The 18,851-nt window shown below is 60.6% G+C and overlaps 1 protein-coding gene across 2 annotated transcripts; it reads right to left on the reverse strand.

The window, feature by feature from the left end:
- Window positions 1–9,757: 9,757 nt before the first annotated feature.
- Window positions 9,758–18,506, reverse strand: CYGB (cytoglobin). Of its 2 annotated transcripts, none has more exons than XM_084492169.1 (3): window positions 18,034–18,506; window positions 10,677–10,908; window positions 9,758–10,110 (listed from the first exon to the last, which is right to left on the reverse strand). In XM_084492169.1, exons 1-3 carry the CDS (start codon window positions 18,174–18,176, stop codon window positions 9,946–9,948), a joined length of 540 nt encoding a protein of 179 aa, XP_084348295.1. In that variant the 5' UTR covers window positions 18,177–18,506; the 3' UTR covers window positions 9,758–9,945. The 2 variants fall into 2 exon arrangements, with proteins under 2 accessions (XP_084348295.1, XP_084348296.1); XM_084492170.1 differs by lacking the exon at window positions 18,034–18,506 and adding an exon at window positions 11,382–11,484.
- Window positions 18,507–18,851: the final 345 nt, after the last annotated feature.

Raw genomic sequence — 18,851 nt, forward strand, 5'->3', positions numbered from 1 at the left:
CCTGTCCCAGTGCCACCAGCAGCCACCAGCATGGCCCTGGCCGGGAGCTGCCCGCAGCGCTGCCGTTCCCGGCACGGACAGCAGAGGCCAGGCCACGGCCGCTGCAGGCGCTGCAGCAGGGGATGCTCGGCCTCTGCCGGTGCTCAGCACCCTCGTGGCACCCGCGTCCACCCCACGCGTGTCCCATGGGTGCCCGGCGTGGTGGCACCGCGGTCCCCTGCGCAGTGGGTGGGCACTGTCACCTGCCCGTGACCAGGGGCTGCTCCTGCTCTGCCCCCTTTGGGACCTCAGGGATGCTCCTGGCCCCCTCCAGCCCTGGGCAGCTTGGGACCCCCTGCTCCTGCACCCAGGGGTGCTGGGACCCCCCTGGGTCCTGTCCCAGCCACATCCCCCCCCAGCCCATGGGCCTGGGGAAATCCTACCGGTGCCCCCTCCCAGCGCTCTTTCCTCCCTCCCTTGCTCCTTGGCCAGCCTGCGGTGGGGAAGCACTCAGAAATAAAGCAATCCCTAATGAAATTAAAGGTTGGCAATCAAAGACGGGCTGCCCAGAGTTCCCCTGCTGCATTTCCCCCCTCTTTTATTGCTCTCCCAAGGAACAGACCCCTGGCAGGGCTCTGGGGCGATGCAGCCGGGAGGACAGGGCAGGGGCTGGGAGCTGCCCGCTCCCCTCGCCGCCTCTCCCAGCCCTGGGGATTCTCCTCCCCCTGTGAACGATTCCTGGCCAGGCGATAAAGCCGGGGATGTCCTGGCTTGGTGGCGAGGCTGGGGGCCAGACGATGCCACCTCTGCCCCACGCACGATGTGGGGTGGCGCGGGGAGGAGGCAGGGTTGGAGCGGGCGAAGCGCAGCGGCGTGGCGCGGAGGAGGAGGTGACCTTTGTGAAGCAATCCTCCTCGCCTGCTGCTATTTATCCAGCCTTCCCCGCAGCTCCTCCTGCTGAGCCCGGCCTGGTACGTGCTGGCAGCTCCTCTCCACAGCTCCCCGGAGCCCCCCGTGAGCGTCCAGGTGCCCGCAGCCTCCGCCTCTGCTCCCCCAGGAACCTCTCCAGCCTCTTCTGGTGGGGGTGAGGGCACGGAAAGGGCTCAGACCGGGCAGGATTCAGCGTCCCCACATGCAGGGTCCCATTTTCCCCCGGGGGAGATGGCACAGAGCAAGGCTGGAGTGCCACAACGGCCGCTTCCCCGGAGCATCCTCATCGGCACCCTGGTCTCTGCGGGCACCTGGCCTCTCCGTGGGCACCCGCTGCCTCTGGGCACCCCATCTCCATGGGGTCTCTCATTCCTGTAGGCACCCCTGCCTCTGCGGACACCCCGGCCCTGCCACCTCTGGTCCCACGCTGTGTTATGGCACCAGTGGCTTGTCACCCCCCAGCCACCATCACGAGCATCGTTTTAAAACCGGGTTCCTGCAGCTGCCGGTTGATCCCAGACTCTGATTCCTGCTTTTTTTTTTTTTTTTTCATCCGCTCATCACCAGCAGAGCCAGCACGGATGTCACCTGGTGCCCACATCGGGAAGCAGCAGGCAGTGTCACCATCCCGGGGGGACAGCGGCACCGCTGGGTGCCACACACGGCCACGCACCTGCTGGGTGGCACCGAGACCTCGGCATATACGCGGGATGACACGCAGACGGAGAGAAAATACATCAGTAGGGCGTGGTGTAACTGCAGCTCCCGGCACAGCCCCAGGCAGCGCGCAGCTCGGTGGGCACTCACCGCTCGTTTTCTTCCTCCTTCGCTCTTCCTCAGATCCCATGAACCCGCTGTGGTGTGCAGTGACAGCAGCTCCGTCACCCTCCTGCTCCATTTGTTCCCCCACCCAAAAAAACCCACAACCATTCTCTTTATTCTGTTCCCCTCCCAGATTTAAAGCAAACCCATTTACCCCGTCCATGTACTGCTGCCCTTTGTGTCTGGCCTCCTGATACCCTTTACCAAGAAAACGATGAAAAGAGGGAAAATATTTGTAGTTGCTTATTGGAATGTCCAAAAAAAAAAAAAAAAGAGAAAAAAAAAAAAAAAGAGAGAAAAAGAGAAAGTAAATGATTTGCACTACGGATTAGAAAAACGTCCCTAAAAGAAATAAATCCCTGGGCCAGGGCCCTGGGGTTAGGGGGTTTCAGGGTCTCTTCGGACCACCAGCCTCAAAACTGATGGAACAAACAGCACCTGGGATGGTCTGAAGGTTTCCCTTAAAGCAAATGTACTCGTCAATTTTATTTTATTTTATTTTGTTTAAAGGATTCATAATAAACACCAATAGTTCCTGGAGGCTGGTGTGTGATAAAGCTCCCGGAGCTGCTGTGGAGGGACCTGACCCCGCTGCTGTCCCCTCAGGGCAGGGCAGGGGAAAACCCCCAAAACAGGGGGACTGAGGTCCAGTGATACAAATTACAGCTTAATTGCAATTAATTGATGTAGGGCATGAAGAGAGTGGGGCTGCTGCGGGTGCGTGGGGATGGAAATCCTGCAACTGCGAACAGGCTGCGGGGTTTGGGCGCCCTCACAGTGCTCTGGGATGCACGGGGATCATGCTTTGGTCTGCTTTGGCCCCAAAAACCGGATGGTGAAGCTGTCCGGGTTGGGTCCCTCCAGGTTGCTGGTGCTTGGGGCCACCATGGGGCCAGCTCCTGTTTGTGGGGCCATGAGGTTTCCCTGTGTGCCCTCACTCCCCCTGACCTTGGGGGAATGGGAAGGGGCTCTCCAGGAGGAGAAAGAGGAGGAGGAAGAGGAGGAGGAGGAGGAGAAGGAGGAGGAGGAGGAGAAGGAGAAGGAGGAGGAGGAGGAGAAGGAGAAGGAGAAGGAGAAGGAGAAGGAGAAGGAGAAGGAGAAGGAGAAGGAGAAGGAGAAGGAGAAGGAGAAGGAGAAGGAGAAGGAGAAGGAGAAGGAGAAGGAGAAGGAGAAGGAGAAGGAGAAGGAGGAGAAAGAAAGAACAAGAGGAAGAGGAGGAGGACGAGGAAAAGGAGAAGGAGAAAGAAGAGGAGGAGGAGGAGGAGGAGAAGAAGGATGATGATGATGAGGAGGAGGAGGAGGAGGAGGAAGCCGCCTGCCCCCTGCAAGCCCCCAGCTCTCAGCAGTGCCTGTGAGCAGAGCAACCTGGCTGTGAATTACCCCGCGGGATTTTCCTCCCCCCGGCGCTGTGCCTGCCTCCCTCGGCTGCCAAAGGCCCGGGAATTAATCTCGGCCCGCTGCTGACAGCGTTTACATTGGGCGCAGCTCAGATAAACCAGATCAGAGCAGGAGCCGTGCGAGGAAGGAAGGGCTGAGCTCCTGCTTTGTGTCAGCCCCACCAAGGCGGCTGCGCCCCGGCCCCGCGGCGTCGCTCCAGCACCCAGCGGCCCCAGCCGGGCGGCTCCGAACCCCCCCCGGGGCTGAGGGTGGCCGTGGGGAGGTTTGGAGACAGAAGCGCTCCTGGACTTTCATTCTCCGAAGGCACTGGAGAATAAGAAGGGGAATTTTGGGCACGTGGGGTTGGTCTGCAGCCCTGTGCCCCCCAGGATGGGGACCCGGTGGGGGACGGAGCGTCCCCTGGCACCGGGTTTGGGTGTCCCCGTGCTCCTCAGACCGAGGGTTTCTCCTCGCTGCAAGCTCACGAGGGCTGCTTTTTAATAACCGTTTGAACAGTTATTAGCACAGCACGGTTCTCGCAGCCTCTCTGCTCTCTCTGCCTTGCAGATGGATTCCTACCCAGCCCTTGCGATGACCTCCGGCTCTCCCCATCGCTGTCTGCGGGCAGGAGGTGGGCAGAGGGTGGGGATGTGCCCCCCAGATCCCACTCGGAGCCCCCATTCCCCACGGGCAGGGCTGGCTGAGCTCTTTGCAGACCCCACAGCCAGCAGGGACAGGCTGGGAGCACACCCCATGCCACGGCTCAGCCACCCAATTCCCCTCTCCCTCCGTTCCCCACCCCATAAAACCCCACCGGGGCCATCAGGGTGGTTCCTAAAACCTCTGCTCCCTGGGGTAAGGGTTTTCTCCTGGAAAATACCATCCCAGGGCAGTGACACTGGGTTTTGGGATTTCCCAGGCACGGGGCAGCAGGAGGAGGGCGCAGCCCCGGCACCCAGGTGCCCACGGCAGCCCCCAGCACACCCCCAGCCTCAGCCTCCCGCGGCGCCTCTGCTCTCCCTTGGGTTTGGGTTTGGGTTCGGGTCACGGCGCGCTCGTCACAGCCACCCCCGGTGACGGGCCCCGGGGGTAAATATTAGTGCGAAGTGAAGGGCTGTGTAAATATTTCCGCTCGGCAAGGTAATGATGAAGCTCCCAGCTCCTTTTCAACCAGGCGCTGGAAAAAAACAGCCCCGTGCTCGTGGTTTCCCGTCAGCCCCGGGCTCTGGCTGGTCTCAGCGCTGCGTGCGGAGCTCCCGGAGCCTCGTGGCCCCACCGAAATCCCCCCCGGAGCCGCCCGGTCCTTTCGCTCCTGGTGGTCCCCTGCAGGGGCTGGCCTTTGGCTCCCCACTCCATGGCTGTGGCTACCCAGAGCCTCCTGCCACGGCCCTGATCCCCTCCTTCTTCCATCTCGGACCTCACCGAGACCCCCAGCCTCAGACCCAGACCCTAAACTGGGAGCGCTCCCCTTGGAGCTGCTTGTGGCTGGGCACTGGGGCTCTGTCACCCCCATGGGATGAGTTTTTCCCCCCCTGGAAGCCCGCTCTGGTGCCGAGGAACTTTTATGGGCACTATCAGAGAGGAGCACAATAAAAGGGATCGCCTGGATGGCTTTTCCAAGCCCTGCACCTCGAGGAAATGAGGCTTACGGGCCAGTGACGTGCATCTGGCTGCCTCCTGCCCATCCTCTGCCAGCAACGTTTGGACAAGCCGGCCCCTGTCAGCCAAATCTGACGGGGATCCCAAATGCATCACGAGCCTGTTCTGCGTGGCAGGGAGCAGGAAAGACCCCAGAGGGAAACTGCACCGTGCTGGGACCCCGTCCCACCGCAGCAGGACTCAGCCACAGCACGAGGCACACGAGGAGCTGCAAGGGATGAAGCAAAGACCTTGGCTCCTGCTGCTTGGAGAGCTCTTTGCTGTTCCTACAGGCTGGGAACCACCTCCTGATCCTGATCCTGGCTGCTGCTTCTCGTAGCAATCACCTCTGTGCATTTCCTTTTTTTTTTTTCCCTCACTGCCTCCTGCAGCAGGGATGGGAAGGGGGTCTCTTGGGCACCTCCCCCAGCCCTAGGCAGAAGTGGGGTGAAGGACAAATTTCATCCCTTTACTGCTTATTTCTGGTCGCAAGGCTCCACCACCAGTCCCCCAGCGTGCAGGCAGCCCCCAAGCCCCCATGAGGATGGCTGCAGCCCCCCAGCGGGAAAGAAACCAGGACGAGCCAGAGGGTTTTTGATCGATTTATCCACTGAAGATACAAGTTTCAGTTTAATAACACCATTCTGTCTGGTTACAAACATACTAAAAACCTACAAAAAAGGAAAAGAAAAAAAAAAACAACAAAAAACAAACAGTTACATCCATCATACACTAGACGGCATGTATAAAACCAGCACGGAAGCGCCGAGAAACACGTACATGGAGAGCATCCGCAGCAGCATCGGTAACGGTACAGACACAGAGCTACATCAGAGCGCGCCGGCTCACGTCTGTGGGTCACTGGGGGACGGCTTCGGACAAACTAACATTAGAGACAACTTCAGCTATGGAGAATAGTTGGCGGCGCAGCCCGCTGAAGGGGTCAGAGCCAGGCGGGCAGCTTTATTCCTCCCGAAGCCGGCCCGCGGGGCGGTGGCGGAGTTCCCGTCCTCGCCTGCCCTCCCGGTGCCGCCGCAAGTGGCCCTGAGCTGTCCTTGCACAGGCACCAGCACACCAGGGCTGAGCTCTGGTGGCCAAATTCTGGTCCCCCCTGGAGTCTCTGGGGAGGTGCCCCGGGGAGCGAGGGGTCCCAGCCCCCGCGAAGAACGAGGGCAGGGACACGGCCGGGCTCCCCATGGGGCTCCCCGGCCCGGCAGGGAGGTGATGGAGGGGGCACAAGGTCCTCGGGGGCTCCTCGCCTCTGGTGGAGTCGGAGTCTCTCTCTAGGTGTGGGTGTGAATGAGACGCAGCGATGGGTGCACAAGCCGTGGTGGTGAGGGGATGGGGTGGACGGGGTCTGTGTCCCACCCCCACCCCAACGCTCCCGCTGGCCTCGGGCAAGGAGCGCCAAACGCGGTGCCAAATTAGGGGGGAGTTGGGTGTCCCCAAAGGGAGCCAAGAGGAGATGCCTGGGGCCAGATCCTGCCCTGGGGCTGCCAAATCCCACCCCTCCAGCTCAGCATTCACCCCGCTGGCGGGGGCACAAACCTTTCCCACCGGCTCACGGCTCCAAGCCCAGCGCTGAGGCTAAGCCAGCGGCACCGAGCCGCTGTACGAGCGAGGGGCCACATCCTGCCCTGGTGCCAGGGGTGACACCCCTGATCGTGGCAGGCTCACAGGGGGCACAGGAGCACACGGGAGGCGAGGTGCCACGCTTCCCGGAGCGCAGGACGGCCACCAGCTGCCAGCTGGCTGTGACACCGAGCAGCTGCGCACGCGTGCGCACGTGTGTGCGCTGGAGAGCCAAGCCCTGCCCTCCCTTTCCGCTCTTCCCCACCGCATTTTTCATCCCTCTGTCACTCCGGAATGATATTTTTTCCTTTTTCTGTTCAGTTTCATCTCTCCCCAGATGACAATTTTCCCGATTTAAGCCATGTCTGCTTTGCTGAGGGCGGCAGAGCGGGGGCGTTCGCTTTATCTCTGTCTCTTCCCCGAGCGAGCTCTGCCCTGGCCACCTTCCCCACTTCATTTTTACTTCCTACAGAGCTGGTAAAAATAAACATGTTTTGTTTGCATATATTTGAGTGGCTCGCAATTTGGCTGATGGGGTGGATCCTCGAGGGACAGCAGCTGCACGCATCTGGATTTGGTTTAGAAAAGTATGTCTGGAAAATAAACAAGCCCGACACACACATGCGTGCACACATGCAGCCATGGGCCAGTTTTTCTAGGCATGGAGGAGGAAAAAAAAGAATAAACTAAACAGAGGGAGGGAAAAAAGAAGAAACCAAACAATGTCCCAAGGTCCTGCAGCTCTGGGGGTGGTGTCTGAAGAGCAGAGGGCACCAGTGGGGATGGGGCTCAGACCCCAAGCCCACCTAACTTCATCCCTAACCGGGGCTGGCCACATCAAAGGACAGTTGTCCAAGCCCTTGGGGACAGGGCTGTCCCCAGCCTGAGCCACCCCAGAGGTCCCAAGTCTCACCAGAAGCTGGGGAGGGACACAAGGGTCCCTGCAGGCACCTGGTCCATGGCTTTGAGGTGGGGGGACCTGACTGCTGCTGGCTGCCACCCTGAAGTCTGGGCACTCAGGTGGGGCAGAAGTGAACGCGGGGACTTGGTGGCCTCCCCACGGTCACCTCCCCTCAAACCACGTCCAGCTGGAGCCGAGGGAGAGGGGCCCTTGGCACTCAGCAGAGCATCCCCATCCCTAAGCCCAGCCCCTGAGCAGACACCCCCATTTCTTTCTAGCTGGAGCAATTTTCTCTGATTTCCGCAGGGCCACGGCTGAGCTTAGTTGTGGTTGAGGGAAGAGCGAGCAGAGGAAAAGGTTTCCTCCCAAAAATAAAACCTCTGCCTGGAGAACATTAACCTCAAAAGGTTAACACGTGAACTTTTGTCTAAAGATGAAACATCCCCACACGGCCCGGCGGCCGCGGAGCACGGCGAGTACTGAACTCGGCGAAAACACGCCTGGCTGGCCCCGAGGATTTGGCAGAGCTCGGTGCAACTGCACTTGCGAGAGCCTGGTGATGCAGACAAGAGAACTTGCAGTCCCAATCCAAGCGATCGCCCTCTGCTTTGGGCTGGAGCAAAGCCAACGACCGGCCAGGTCTTTTCCCATCTGCAAGGGCCTGATCCTGACAGCGGCCAGCTGCGAGCGCAGCTGATGGTTGGAAGGTGCCTCTGCAAGCAGCTGCTCGGATGCTCAGAGCTGAGCCAGAAGGAGCTGGCACCTTTAGAGGGTGCAGGTTGGTGGGCTGAAATTCAGGGGTGCTGACTACCAGGGACCCTGCTCCAGGGGCAGTGCCCCTCCTCGCCCCGTGCCCACCTTCCTAAAGCTGCAGTGTCCCTCCCTGGTTTGGGCAGACCTTGGAAATCCTCCTCCTCTTCCTCCTCCTGGCAGCTTTCTCCCCCCTCCCTCTGCCTCTCCAAGAGGCTGAAGGCTCTCCTGCTGGCTCCCCTCGCAGCCCAGGACAGGCTGTGAGCCAGGAAGGTGTGGGAGCACAACCAAGGGGCTCCGGGTCCTCCCCAAATCCCCCTTTGCCTAAAGCCAGGGGACAACGGGACAAACTCCAGGCTGCACATAACCGAGCCCAGAGGATGCGAGGAAACCTCCAGGGCTGGTGTTTGCCCCTCTGTGTGGGCTCCCACCTCCCCAAAGCAAAACCCCAGTACAGCCAGAGAAGGGAGGAAGGGAAAACCCTAAAACATCTGTATGGGCAGGCACACGGGGCTGGCAGGCACAGGAGCCCCAGGGACCTCTCCAGATCGCATCCAGCTTCTTAAGGGAAAGGCCAGGGCAAGTCACTGTTCAGGCAGCAAAACTCCCCAAAAAAAGAGCAAAAAGGATTCCCTGTGGGTGTTTAAAAGAAGAAAGGGGCCAGCTGTGGGCGGGCAGAGCAGGAATTCCTGGCTGCTCACCCACACAGGCTCAGATGGGGGACACAGGTGACGGTGTAAGGGGCATTTGGGAAGTACCAGGTGGCAAGGATGCCAAAGCTTCCTAGCTAAATACGAGGCTCCATCCCTGAACCCCCACCAGCCGGCCCCCAAGCACCCTATAAAGCTAACACGTGTGTGCAGGAGGTAACGGGGCCGCCCCATGGGGAGCCCTCTGCCGGGACGGGTGGGAGCACTGCTGGGCCCACGAGATCCTCCTGCACGGACAGATTCCTACCAGGCACTTTATCTGGAGGAGCCCAGCCTCACCAAGAGGGCAGGAATATTCTTTCCATAAAAGCTTTGATTTTAACAGGGCAGGGACCTCCCTTCACCCCCAGGAACCCCTCCTGCTGCAACCAACTTCATCTTCCCCATCCCTCAGTTCCCAAATTTCCCTTCTCGCCCTGGCTCCACGTTCCTGCCGGACAGACAGACGTACACACACGAGCTACCAGGGCTGTGGACGGCAGCCAAGGCACAACACGTGCCACCTGAACCCATCCTCACTCACATCCCTGCCACCAGCATCGTCCCCACAGGACCCTCAGGGAGGCGAGCGGGCTCACGCGCCCACCCGGAGGCACCCCATCCATCCCTTTTCTCTCTCCTAACGAGGCCAAGCGGCACATCCATCCATCCCCTTGCTCCCTGCAGCTCCAGGATGGTCTGCAACGGGCAGCCAGGAGCTGGGGGTGAGGAGGGCAAGGAGCACTGGCCCGGGGACGCAGAGGGTGCGGGGCAGCCCCGCGAGGCTGCGGGGAGCGGTGCAGGCAAAGCGAAGCGCGGTGGGCGGGAGGGCAGCCGGTGGTCCCCAAAAAAAAAGCGAGGAGCTGGGTTTCCCCGAGGGGCTTTGCATGGAAAGCGAGGGTGGCTGAGGATGGTTTCGCCCACCGGTGAGCTGCGTGTTGCTGCCTTTCGGCACAGCTCGCCCGAGGGACGCGGCGGCGGCAGCGGCGAGCGCGGGATTTGGTGATGGACGGGCTGGGATGGGAGGATGGAGCCCACAACCAACGCACCCCCTGCTTCACCCCGACCCCCCTCTCTCCCCCCACACCCTTCGTGGTTCTTTTTGGCTTGTCGTTGTGATTTATTATTATTTTTTAAACCCTATGGAGATCAAATTATGACTTGGCAGCTCCCGGAGCCGGCCCCACCGGGCTCCCCAGACCGAGCGAAAGATCTTTGAGAAGAGACCAGAGCGGGGTCCTGGCGTGAGCGACCCCCTCCCCGCCCCTCGCCCGTGCCCGCTGTCCCTCACAGGGTGGCGTTGGGGTACGGTGCCCAGCCCACCTCCTTGTACGCCGCCGTGACGTGGGTGTAGATGAGGGTCCGCATCTTGGTCCAGGCGCCGTGCGCCTCCGGGGTGAAGTCGTTGCCGTACGCCTCGGAGATGACCTCCAGCAGGACACCAGTGAGTTTCTGGGGGGATAAGGGTCTGATTAATTCCACAGGCAGTGCAAAATAGTGAAATCAGCTTTTTTTTTTTTTCTCCTAAGGAAATTCAGAACTGTGGGTGAGTTCTGGGAACGCCAGACCCATATGGGATGGGTGCAGGATGTCAGGTCTGACAGCACCCTGGGGTAAGGGATGGGGCAGGAACCCAGGCTGTGTGGGACAAGGGGCGCTGCTTGTGCTCCCAAGCATCCCCCTAATTTCAGCATTTCTCATGCTTTAAGTGCCCTCCACCATGACTGATTTCTAGAAGATCCGACAAGGGGATGGACGTACAGCCACCACCGTGCTGGAAGGGGTTGCAGGACACCAGTGGGTGGGGAGAGGTCCTTGAAACCCCAAAGCTCCAGCAGCGGCTGCATTTGGGAACGGTGCTCTGCACGGGACAGCATCTCGGGGGGAAACACAGCCACGTGGGGAGCACCCCACAAACACCCAGCCTCAAATCAAGAACAAGCAGCACCTCCACACCGCCGCTCCCTCTCCTCAGGTCCAAAAACACCCCCCAGGATATTTTCGCTCCCATCCTTTACCTTAAAGTAGACGGGCTCCACTTTGTGCTTGAGAGCATGGGCCTTGCCCACCAGGGCCAGGACGGAGGAGACCTTCTCGGGGTCGTTGAGGTTCTCCACCACGGTGTTAATGGCCCCCATGACCCGCTGGGCGTGCTTGCGCAGCTGCAAGCTCCTCTCCATCTCCAGCGTGTCGTCCATGTGCTTGAACTGGCTGAAGTACTGCTTGGCCGAGGGGAAGTTGACAAAAAACCTTCGGAGAGAGGACAGACACGAAGCGCAGTGAGGAGATGAAGCAGCAAATGGAGCAGTGGAGGCGCTGGGAACGACCCCACCGGGTTTGGCACAGGCTCCTCATGGAGCTCTCAGGGAATTCGGGAGGGTAACGCCCTGCTCCCAGACCTCCCCTATCTGCTAGGGGGGCGTCCCAGCTGGATGCTCACCAACAAAGCAGAGGCACAGCTGAGTTTTTTATCACCATATCCACACCTCTATCACCATACCCAGACCAAGATCTTTATCACCATACCCAGAGGCTCCAGCCCAGCTGTGCCAGACGCCGCATCCACCCCCCGGACATCAGCACCACGGGGGCTCAGAAAGCGAGACACAAGTGTCCAAAACCCCCCCTTCAGCTCAGCCAGCCTCTCCCTGCCCCAATCCCACTGCTCCCAGTTCCTTCCTGCTCCCCCTTGCCCAGGACACCCCCAGCCCCAAAGATCTCACCAGAGATCCCCAGCAGGGTCCCAGCCCAGAGAGAAACGTGCTGAGCACACATCCCCGCCAGGAGCCATCCCCCCACACCACAAGGACACCCCCCAAGCACCCAGCCTGGCCCCTGAGCACCTGGGGACCCCCTTTTCTGTGGGATCAATCAACCCCAACGAAGCACAGCTGGGACAAACGAAGCAGGCAGCTGCCCCCGGGCACCAGGCACCCCTCTCCCACCCATCCCTTCCTCCCCCCGGGACCAGCTGGGATCCTCGTCCCCCCTCGCCACTCCACAGGCAGTGGGAATTTGGGGCCCAGGCTCGTTTGCTGCTTGGTTCCCCTGCTCCCTGCCTGTCCCCGCTCCCTTGTTTCGCCGCCGCTTCCCTGAGGCACCTGGGACTCATCAGGCGGCCCCAAAATAGGCTCCGGAGGTGTGAAGAGTGCACGGCGGAAAGGATGGGGGAGGAAGGAAGGTGGAAAGGGGGAGACGAGGTGGGAAGGATGGTTGTTCCTCCCTGCTCCAAGGGTTTTCTGCCTTTCCTCCCTCCCAGCATCATGCAGCTTCCCCCCTGCCGTGCCCTGTTGTCCCCGCAGCCCCCAGCTTTCTGCTCCAGCCAGCACCGAGATCAAGGATGCCCAACCCTTCTAGGGCAGAGCTCGGGTTTTGGCTGTCCCCATTCATGGATTTTCCCCTCCTTCTGCCCAGACATCCACCCACATCCCCCCAAAAGCCCCATTTAGCTGCAGCTCACAGGCACGATGCGAGGACCCGGGGAACGGGCTTGGAAATAATCCTGGCACGAATCATGCTGTGCCAGCAGGACCCCTGGGACCACAGGGGCTGCGGCATCCCCTGGTAAAAAGAGGGGCTGAAAGGAGCCCCCGGGGGCTGTGTCCTCCCACAGCACCAGCAGAGGCCCCGACCTTGCCCCCAGCATCGCCAGCACCTCCCTGCCTCCCCCGTGGCAGCAGGGACGGATCCAACCCCAAAACCCTGCGAGGAAACGTCTGCGGGGCCAGGCCAAGAGAGGGAGCGAGCCTCTCTTGCTTAATAAACAGAGAAGATTAATTTAACACAAAGGTTAAATATAACCCGAGGGAAGGAGAAAAAAAAAAAAAAAAAAAAAAAGGAAGAAATAAAGTATCTCAAACAATACTGAATTAGAAGAGGTGTTTGTTGTTTTTTTTTCCCTGTCTACAGAACATTTTTTGAGTTCAAACATCTCAGGCTCTGGAATTTTGTTGGCTCGGGGTGTGTGTGTGTGTGTGTGTGTGTGTGTGTGTTCGGGGCTTTTTTCTTCGCTGGAGTCATTAAAAAATATGACATTTACCATTGCATATCACGCGAAATTATGATTGATGGAAAGCAGACGCCTGAATACCGATCTCATTAAATTTCTTTTTAAGCGATCCCGCTCTGCGCCCGCTAATTTGCTCCCTGGGAGCTCCATCTGGACGGGGCGGACAGGATGTCAGAGCTGCCTTCCTCCCTCCTCTGCCCTTCTAACAACTTTAAGGCCGCAGCCCTTCCCGGCGGCAGAGCCAAAGGAAATCATTAAGGTGCAAACCGCGCCGGCCCCGTGAGCCTGCTTTGCGCCCAGGCGCGGGGTGCTGCCTCGCCTCGCCGCTCCCCATCTTCCCCCCTCTGCCCATCCCTGCAGGGCAAAGGGAGCAGGGAGAAAACCTTCAAACCCAGCTGTTCCCTTCCTTCCCTGCGCTCTGAGCTCCAGCTGGAAGCAGGGCACGAGGCGCTTCGTCACCTCGGTGCTTCGTTCACCTGGCAAACCGGGGGGAGAAATCTGGCACCGAGCTCTCCAAACTGCAGGGGGGCTTCAGGCAGAAGCAGGGAGCACTCGGAGACTTGTTGTTGGCTTTGCGTGGTGGTTTCGTGCTCAACCTGCAGTCTATCGGCTTCATTTTGGGGCTGGGGCTGCCGGGCACTGTGTGTGTTAGCAGAGGGAGGGAGATAAGGGGCCAGGATGCCCCGATGGAGCCCAGGGAGGTTTGGGGAGAAGGCAGCGACCCCCGGCACGCATCCTGCCTGCTGTGCCCAGCTCGCAGCCCCACACTGCCTGGCAAACCTGGGGCTGAGGTTAAGGAGAGCACTGGATGTACAAATTACCAGAACCAGCTCGGCTTTCCCACCGCCCTTCATTTTCCCACGTCCCTTTCTCCCAGAGCCTTCATCCCCAGCATCATCCCCAGCCCCTCCGCACACACATCCCAGCCTCTCCCCTGCCTGTGGCAGTGGCACGGCGCAGGGACGGCCACGTCGGTGCCACCTGCAGGTCCCTGGTCCCCATGGGGTGCTTTGGGGTCCCCCAGGGACCTCTCCATGGCCCTGGGGCTGTGGGGATGCCCGCACAGCCACGTCCCCCCCGAGCATCCCAAAGGGAGCCGCGGTCCCACAGGACCATGAACCAAGGCACCACCGAGCACCCTCCTCTTTTTCTACCTCCTGGGGGTCTGCCATATAAAAAAAATCCCTTCCTCTCGCCTGCCCTCAGTGCCAGGGCACAGCCCCGTTGGTCCCTGGCCTTTCCTCCAGAAAAACATCAATTCAGACGGGCCGCGGTGATTCACGAGCGCGTGATGCTCCGTGGGACGGGGACATCCCCACCGGGGGGTCAGCCTTGGCTCTGGGCCCCTTCCCAACAAAATATTTCAGGGAGGGATCTCGGGGTGAGCTGCTCTGCTCTGAACATTTACCACCCGGCAGCCAGAGAGGGGCTCCGTGCCCCGAGGCGCGCCTGGACGCAGCGCAAATCAGCCTCGGGCAGCAGCCGCACGATCGTCCCTTTAAATGCCATTTTGGGGGCTTCAACCTGTGTAATTTGGGGACCTCAACCCTCTTAATTTGGGGTATTCAACCTGTTTAATTTGGGGGATTCAACCTGTTTAATTTGGGGCTTCAACCCACTTAATTTGGGGCTTCAACCCATTTAATTTGGGGCTTCAACACATTTAACTTGGGGGCCTCAACCCATTTAATTTGGGGGATTCATCCCGTCTAATTTGGGGGATTCAGCCCGTTTCATCAGCTCAGCCAGCTGAAGAAAGACAGACCGTTTTTTCCACCCTGCAGCCCGATTACTCAAGCTCTTTGGTATTTTCTCCCAATTCTTCGGACGGCGCCAGGCGCTTTTCCATTTCCAAGCCCTTCGCAGGCGGTCGGAGCCCAGGTGTGTCAGCTCAGACAAGCGGCTGCCGAAAAAAAAAATCCGGGGGCCTGGATCTGCCTCCTCTGCCCCTCCTACACCTCTGCTTCGTGCGCGAGAGGGGGAGCGGAGACGGAGGGATGGAGGAGGCAAAAAAATTGGAAATGTGGAAAGGCGAAAATGGGCCTGGGGCAGTGACAGGGGGAAGGGAGAAGCCCCCCCCCCCGGGACACGGCACGGCTCTCGCATTCGGTGTGGGTTTGACTAATGGGAACCATCCCTGGCTTTCATCCCCACGAGCCCGGGGGGATCCATAAAGTTTTGTGGTCCCACATCCGCGACCGCAGAGCGTGTGTGTGGGTGTGGGAGCGGCCGGCAGGGCACGGGGGGGGCTTTGATGGCTTCCCAGGCTTCGTCGGGGGCTACGAAGGAGCCGGGACCCCCAGCCCCAGCGGTGCTCAGCCCCTGTCGTGTCGGGCACCCGGCACTGGGTGGGCACCGGGGGACTCTGAGCAGATGCCGGAGCTCTGTGCCAGGTTCCCCCGCCACGGGGTCAACAAATGGGAGAGTTTTCCAGAAAGACCCAAATCCTCGAGCACAGATGGGGAAACTGAGGCACGGCGACGTGCCCGGGGAGGACACAGGTGAGCGTCAGCCCTGGCCTGTTGGCTGTGCTGGCCGGAGCGACCCAGCCAAAATAAAAACCCCAAATGTGCAGGACTGGGGTCTGGAGCCCCATCCAGCCCCGACCCCAAAACCAGCCCCAGCCCCAGCAAGGGTTAAGGCAGCTGCTGCGAAATGGATCCTGGCAGCGTTACCCGCAGAGGGCCCCGAGCTCCCGAGGAGCAGGAGGAGGAGGAGGAGGAGGAGGATGAATCTGTGCTTCCTCCGGAGCGAGGCTTCCCCGCCGAGGGAATTGGCAATTAGCGGGATCTGACCGCACGGCGCACGTTCCCATGGCCCGGTGGCCGCTCAGCCAGAAGTCCCCATTATTCCCCTTCACGTCCCGCTGCACCCTGGTGGCCCCACAGGCTCAGGACCCCGCTGTGCCTCTGGAAGGGACCCGACCGCTGCAGCCACCAGGGCTGGGAGCCCTCCGGGCATGACCCCGTGCCTCAGTTTCCCCAGCTGCCAAGCAGAGGGTAGGAGGAGAAGGGTGGAAACATTGGGGATGGAGAGGAGGGAGCTGTGCTGCAGGTTCCCTGCGGGACCCCCCCCGCCCCGTGCCTGGGTTTTGGGTGGGCATCGCCGCCTCTCTGCCCTGGGGGCACAGGATCAGCCCCCGGGTTGGTTTTGACCCTTTATTCCCGAGCCCCGTGTGCACCCTGCATGGCGAATGGTGGCTCCCTGCCCCGAGCAGCTCCTGGGGCATGGGCTGGGGGCTGAGCAGCCACATGGGGCGTGGGGTTCCCTACAAGATGAGCACAACTCCCCGGTCACCACCCCAAAAACAGAAATATGGCTTCTGATCAATCTGCTGGGCTTTACAGGGCTGCACATGGGGTCGTGCCGGGGAGGGACCCGTGGCCATGCAGCCCCTGCCCCTCTCCCCAAGCCCCCTTCTCGCACTCCCCTCTCTGCCTGAAAGCCCAGACCCCACCTGAGGCCCCCCAGCGATGCCCCGGTGGGGGAGCAGGGCTGGGATCCCCAGGGCCAGCTCTGTCCTGCCCCGTTGGCATTTGGGGACACCCCTCAGCACGGTGCCTCGGCTCTCCTTGGGGACAAGAAACCCGGACCAGAAACTTGTGCTGGGAGAGTTTCAGTCGGGACCGGAGCTCGGCCACGTGGTTCCCAATGCTGCACCTCGCCGTCCTCGTCCCCAGCCCTGCTCCGAGCCCTGTCCCTGTGCCGTGGGGACACCGAAAGCAAGGAGCTGCCCTGGGCACAGCCCCATGAGGGATTTGGCCACGCACAGCTGCCGGCCAAACCCTGCCCAGCTCTTTCTGGCACTGGCACTGCCATCCTGGCTGCTGCACGGGGCTCTGCCCATCGGTGAGACAGCAGCAGGGACCCCACACCCCGTTCTCCCCTCTCTTCCACCTCCTCTGCCCCTGCCAAAGCTCACAGGAATGGGAAAAGGGGGATGGAAAAAGGGAATTTGGCATCCCTCGGATCTTTGCCACGTGCAGGCTTCATGCCAGGCCCTGGGGGTTTGGTTCCCCAGGCTGGTGGGGAAGGCTGTGGGTAAGATTTAGGCGCCGAACCCACAAAGTGGTGGATGGAAACCCCCCTGTGCTCGGGGCACCAGCTCTCAGCCCCCGGAAAACTTTTGGGTGGCTGTTCATAAAAAGTGCGTGCAGGCGGGGGGCTCTCCACGCACAGAGCCCCCGCTGTGGGGGCACGGGGGGAGGTGACAGCCCCGGCCCCTCTTTGGGGTGCACGGGGCTGGGTGCTGGCAGTGGGAGCCTGCCCAGTGAAATCCCTTTTGCTGCTCCCCAGTGGGTGCTGGAGGTTTGTGGCTCCAGGGAGCCCCTCTGCTGCCTGCCAACAGGTCAGTGCAGGCAGCTCGCCTGCGCCTCTGCCCGTCCTCCTCTCCCCTTTGAAATCCCCTTGGTGCTCAGCACCGCCGGCACCGCGGGCGCTCAGCATCCCTGCAGCCCCACGGGACTCACTCAGCGCCTTCCCCAGGCACAGCTCCCACCCCAAACAATGGCCAGCCAGGGACAAGAACCCCCTCCTGCCCCTATTTCCCCCCACGGAGCCTCTTTCCCTTTTTGCTTTCGGCACAACCTGGGGGCTCGCCGCTCGCCCATCTCTCTGCCACCCGGCCCCACGCTGCTGGGGGATGCTCCGAGCCATCAGGCGATGCCCCACGCCTCGGGCAATGCCCAGTGCCCTGCTCCTGGTCCTGCTCGGTCCCTACCACCCCCGGTGCCACTGTCCCCCCCCTGCCTGTGCCCTCCGCACCCCCTCCCGCAGCCAACTTCGGCGCTCTCCTTCCCGCCGACGCTGCCGCCGGAGGGCCAGATGGTGCCCTCGGAGACACCTGCTTGGGTTTTGTCTTGGCTCCCAACTCGCATTATTTCACCCGCCAGCCTGGTACGTACCAAAGCCATCCGCACGGATCTATTTGGAAGGGGGGGGGGAGGGGAGGAGAGAAGAAAAAAACCAAAACAAAACAAAAAAAAAAAACAAAAATCCCACAACAAAACCAACCCAGCCCCGGCGAGCCGAGCCCGGCGCCGCTCTCCCTCCTCCGCGCTCCCCCACCTCCGCGCGCAGGCTAAGGTGACCTTTCCGAGGGAAGCAGCTTCCCACAAAGTCCCCGCAGAGAGGCTCCCCTGCTCCCCCCGCCGCCGCCCCCCGGCTCGAACGTGTTGAAATCAGAGGAGTGCTGTGAAACCGTCCCTGCGCCCAGCCAAGCGATGCACCGAGCGAGCTCCCCACTCGCTGTCATTCATCGCATGCCGGTTCTATATATTGTTCTGCCTCTTCCTTAGCTATAAAGGGATGCGCCTGGATCCGCTTCTTGCTTATTTTTATTTATTTATTATTATTTTTTTAAATACCTGATGAGCACGGAGACCCCGACGTCCTCGCAGTTGGCGTACACTCTGCTCCATGTCTCCTGAATCACCTTCTTCTCCGCCTCCGAGATCTCTTCACTTCTTTCCCACCTCTCGATCTCCATTTCTCCCTGGACTTTCTCCATGGGGAGCCGCCGGCACGATCCTCCGGGAAGCCAGGAGGAGGCTCGGGGAGATGCGTGTGAGTGTGCGCGGGGATCTCCTGCGAGAAGAGAAGAGGTGTCTGCTCGGCGGCCGCTGGCGGCTGTGCCGGCGGTGTGAGCGCTGCCTGCCTGCCTCTGGGCGAGCTCGGAGAAGATCCCCGTGGCCGGGAGCCTGCGGTTACAGCCCAGGGCTCCCCGTGCCTCCCATGGCCGCGGCGAGCCTCCGCTCAGCCCGGGTGCGTGCGGCTGACTGCTGGGAAACTGCCCGAAAGTAAAATATTCAAAGGCATTGCAAGACCAGCCTCTTCCCCAATGTGTGAACGTGAGCTCACTTTCTCCCTCTCTCCTCCTCTCTCCCACTCCTCCCTCCTGCTCTCTCTGCCTTTTTTTTTTTTTTTTTTTTGAGAGGCAGAGAGGAGGAAGAGGCTCTGGGCAGCATCAGGACGGTGCGCTGGGGAGGGGGGTGGGGGGGGGAGGCTGGAAGTTTTTTTATGATTTTTTTTTTTTTTTTTTTCTTGTAAACAGTGCAGAGGAAATTCCAGATCCGAAGCGCGCCGTTAAACTTATCCCAGCAGCTGGCTCAGCTGAGCTCTGCCTCTCCTCTTGCCCCGGCGCTACCTCATTTTGCAAGCGCTCGTGTTTTGGGCGATAAATCCT

This window comes from Aythya ferina (assembly GCF_964211825.1).
Source record: "Aythya ferina genome assembly, chromosome: 18".
Classification (NCBI taxonomy): Eukaryota; Metazoa; Chordata; class Aves; order Anseriformes; family Anatidae; genus Aythya; species Aythya ferina.